General features: G+C 44.7%; 1 protein-coding gene across 1 annotated transcript; it reads right to left on the reverse strand.

The window, feature by feature from the left end:
* Positions 1-255: 255 nt before the first annotated feature.
* On the reverse strand, positions 256-669 carry STEHIDRAFT_70115 (uncharacterized protein; the record flags this gene model as incomplete). The annotated part of the gene is made up of 1 exon (XM_007311920.1): positions 256-669. A coding segment is annotated over one exon (414 nt), but the record flags the coding sequence as incomplete, so codon positions are not given.
* Between the last annotated feature and the right edge of the window lie 1,341 nt (positions 670-2,010).

The raw sequence follows: 2,010 nt of genomic DNA on the forward strand, positions 1-2,010 counted from the left end.
AGTAAAGTGACTCGTCTCAGTACTTTAGAGTACTGAGGCTTCTGGGGCACGTATGGTATAGTACTGTGCTAGTAAAAGTGACGCAATGCTGGTTTGTGGGTATAGTACTTTTGCTCGTTGTAGTACTTTCTGCTGGTATAGTACTTTTCGCTTGTTTAGTACTTTCTGCCAGCCTAGTACTTTCTGTTGCCGCAGTATTTTCTGCTGGTGTAGTACTTTCCACCCTCGTAGTACTTTCTGTTGGCGTAGTACTTTTCATCGGTGTAGTACTTTCCGCCCTTGTAGTACTTTCTGCTGGCTTCGTACTTTCCGCTGATGTAGTACTTTCCGCCCTTGTAGTACTTTCTGTTGGCGTAGTACTTTCTGCCCTTGTAGTACTTTCTGTTGGCGTAGTACTTTCTGCCCTTGTAGTACTTTCTGTTGGCGTAGTACTTTCTGCCCTTGTAGTACTTTCTGCTGGCATCGTACTTTCCGCTGGCATCGTACTTTCTGCCGGCATCGTACTTTCTGCCGGCATAGTACTTTCTGTTGACATAGTACTTTCTGTCGACATAGTACTTTCTGTCGGCGTAGTACTTTCGGTCGACATAGTACTTTCTGCCAGCGTAGTACTTTCCATCGGTGTAGTGCTTTTCGCTCATGTAGTACTTTTCGCTGGGGTAGTACTTTCTTGTCAGTGTAGTACTTTTGCTGGGATAGTACTTTCTTCTGGTGCAGTACTTTTTGCCAGTATAGTACTCTTGGTCGGTGTAGTACTTTTGGTCGGTATAGTACTTTCTCCTAGCATAGTACTTTTCATGGACGCAGTACTTTGACTTCTAGATCTGGCCCAGGCTCAATTAATCTCTGGATCTGTGCTTTGATTTTACATCACTGATCTTGATCTAGGAATCTGGGCAATGTTACCGGGCTGTGTGGCAAAAGTATGTTCAATCTGGATGTGGCCCAACTTTCTGAGACCGGGATGGTGTCCTGGGGTGCTGGATAGGGGGTAGGAAAATGGGTAGGGGGTGGGGGTAGATGGGTAGCAGGCTGGTAGGGCGCTGTATACATGGATTGGGTGGGTTTTGGCTGGATTTTGGGTACTGGGGACGATACTGGGTGTGCTGGGGTAGTATTAGGTGCGATAAAAATCCGGGAAAATAGGGAAATAATAGTAGGGATGCTAGGGTAGGCCTAGCAGGTGCTGGTTTCTGTTTTGTTAGGGGGTTAGGGGGTGTTTTGGGGGTGTTTTGGTAACTTTGTGAGTTTTGTGATTTAGAACGAATGAATTGCATTGCTGGGTGTCGTTTCAATGGAATCAGCGTATAAAACGTAAATTGGCGAGGTGATTTTGCCGACACAAAGGAGCCCGATTTTGAGTGTTCTGACTATTTAACAAATATTTATAAATGTATAGGATGATGTAAATAAATTTTTGAAGGAATCGGTCCATTTGTTCCAAAGTTATAGCGTAAACGGTTAGAAAGATATTGCCACAGCGAGGTCATAGGGGATCGGGAGGCCAGAACTTTGGATATAATGGTTCGATTTACTTGGCTTTTGCTGTCACAGGTAGACAAACATCAATATCCAACCATGGACACCACTCGGGGCCCAAAAACAGCGACCATGGCATTGGCAGCGGTGCGGTGTCTAGGGGGGGAGGAGGAGAACATCTACCCTTGGGTTATTACCATGGTTACAATGTTTGGTGGTGTTGAAGCAATAATTGGACAATATAGTTTGATGTCTGGGAAGTCTATCTACGGTGCAACATTGGTCAAAATTGTCCTGCACTAATTGTGGGGCGCTGAGGGTGTAAAACAGCATATTGGGCCACAGTATAATCACAGAAACACCAATTCACGGGTTTTTGGCACCATTCTTTGCGTGGTAATTTAGTTTAAATATATATAAACATTATTCAAGCACCAGAACCGCCGCTTCTGGATAGTGGAAAAAGAAAAACCATGTTTTTGATGGGGGAGCAGGTGCACATGTAGTATTGGGTGCGTATAGTGGTCCAGA

Source organism: Stereum hirsutum (assembly GCF_000264905.1).
Source record: "Stereum hirsutum FP-91666 SS1 unplaced genomic scaffold STEHIscaffold_159, whole genome shotgun sequence".
Classification (NCBI taxonomy): domain Eukaryota; kingdom Fungi; phylum Basidiomycota; class Agaricomycetes; order Russulales; family Stereaceae; genus Stereum; species Stereum hirsutum.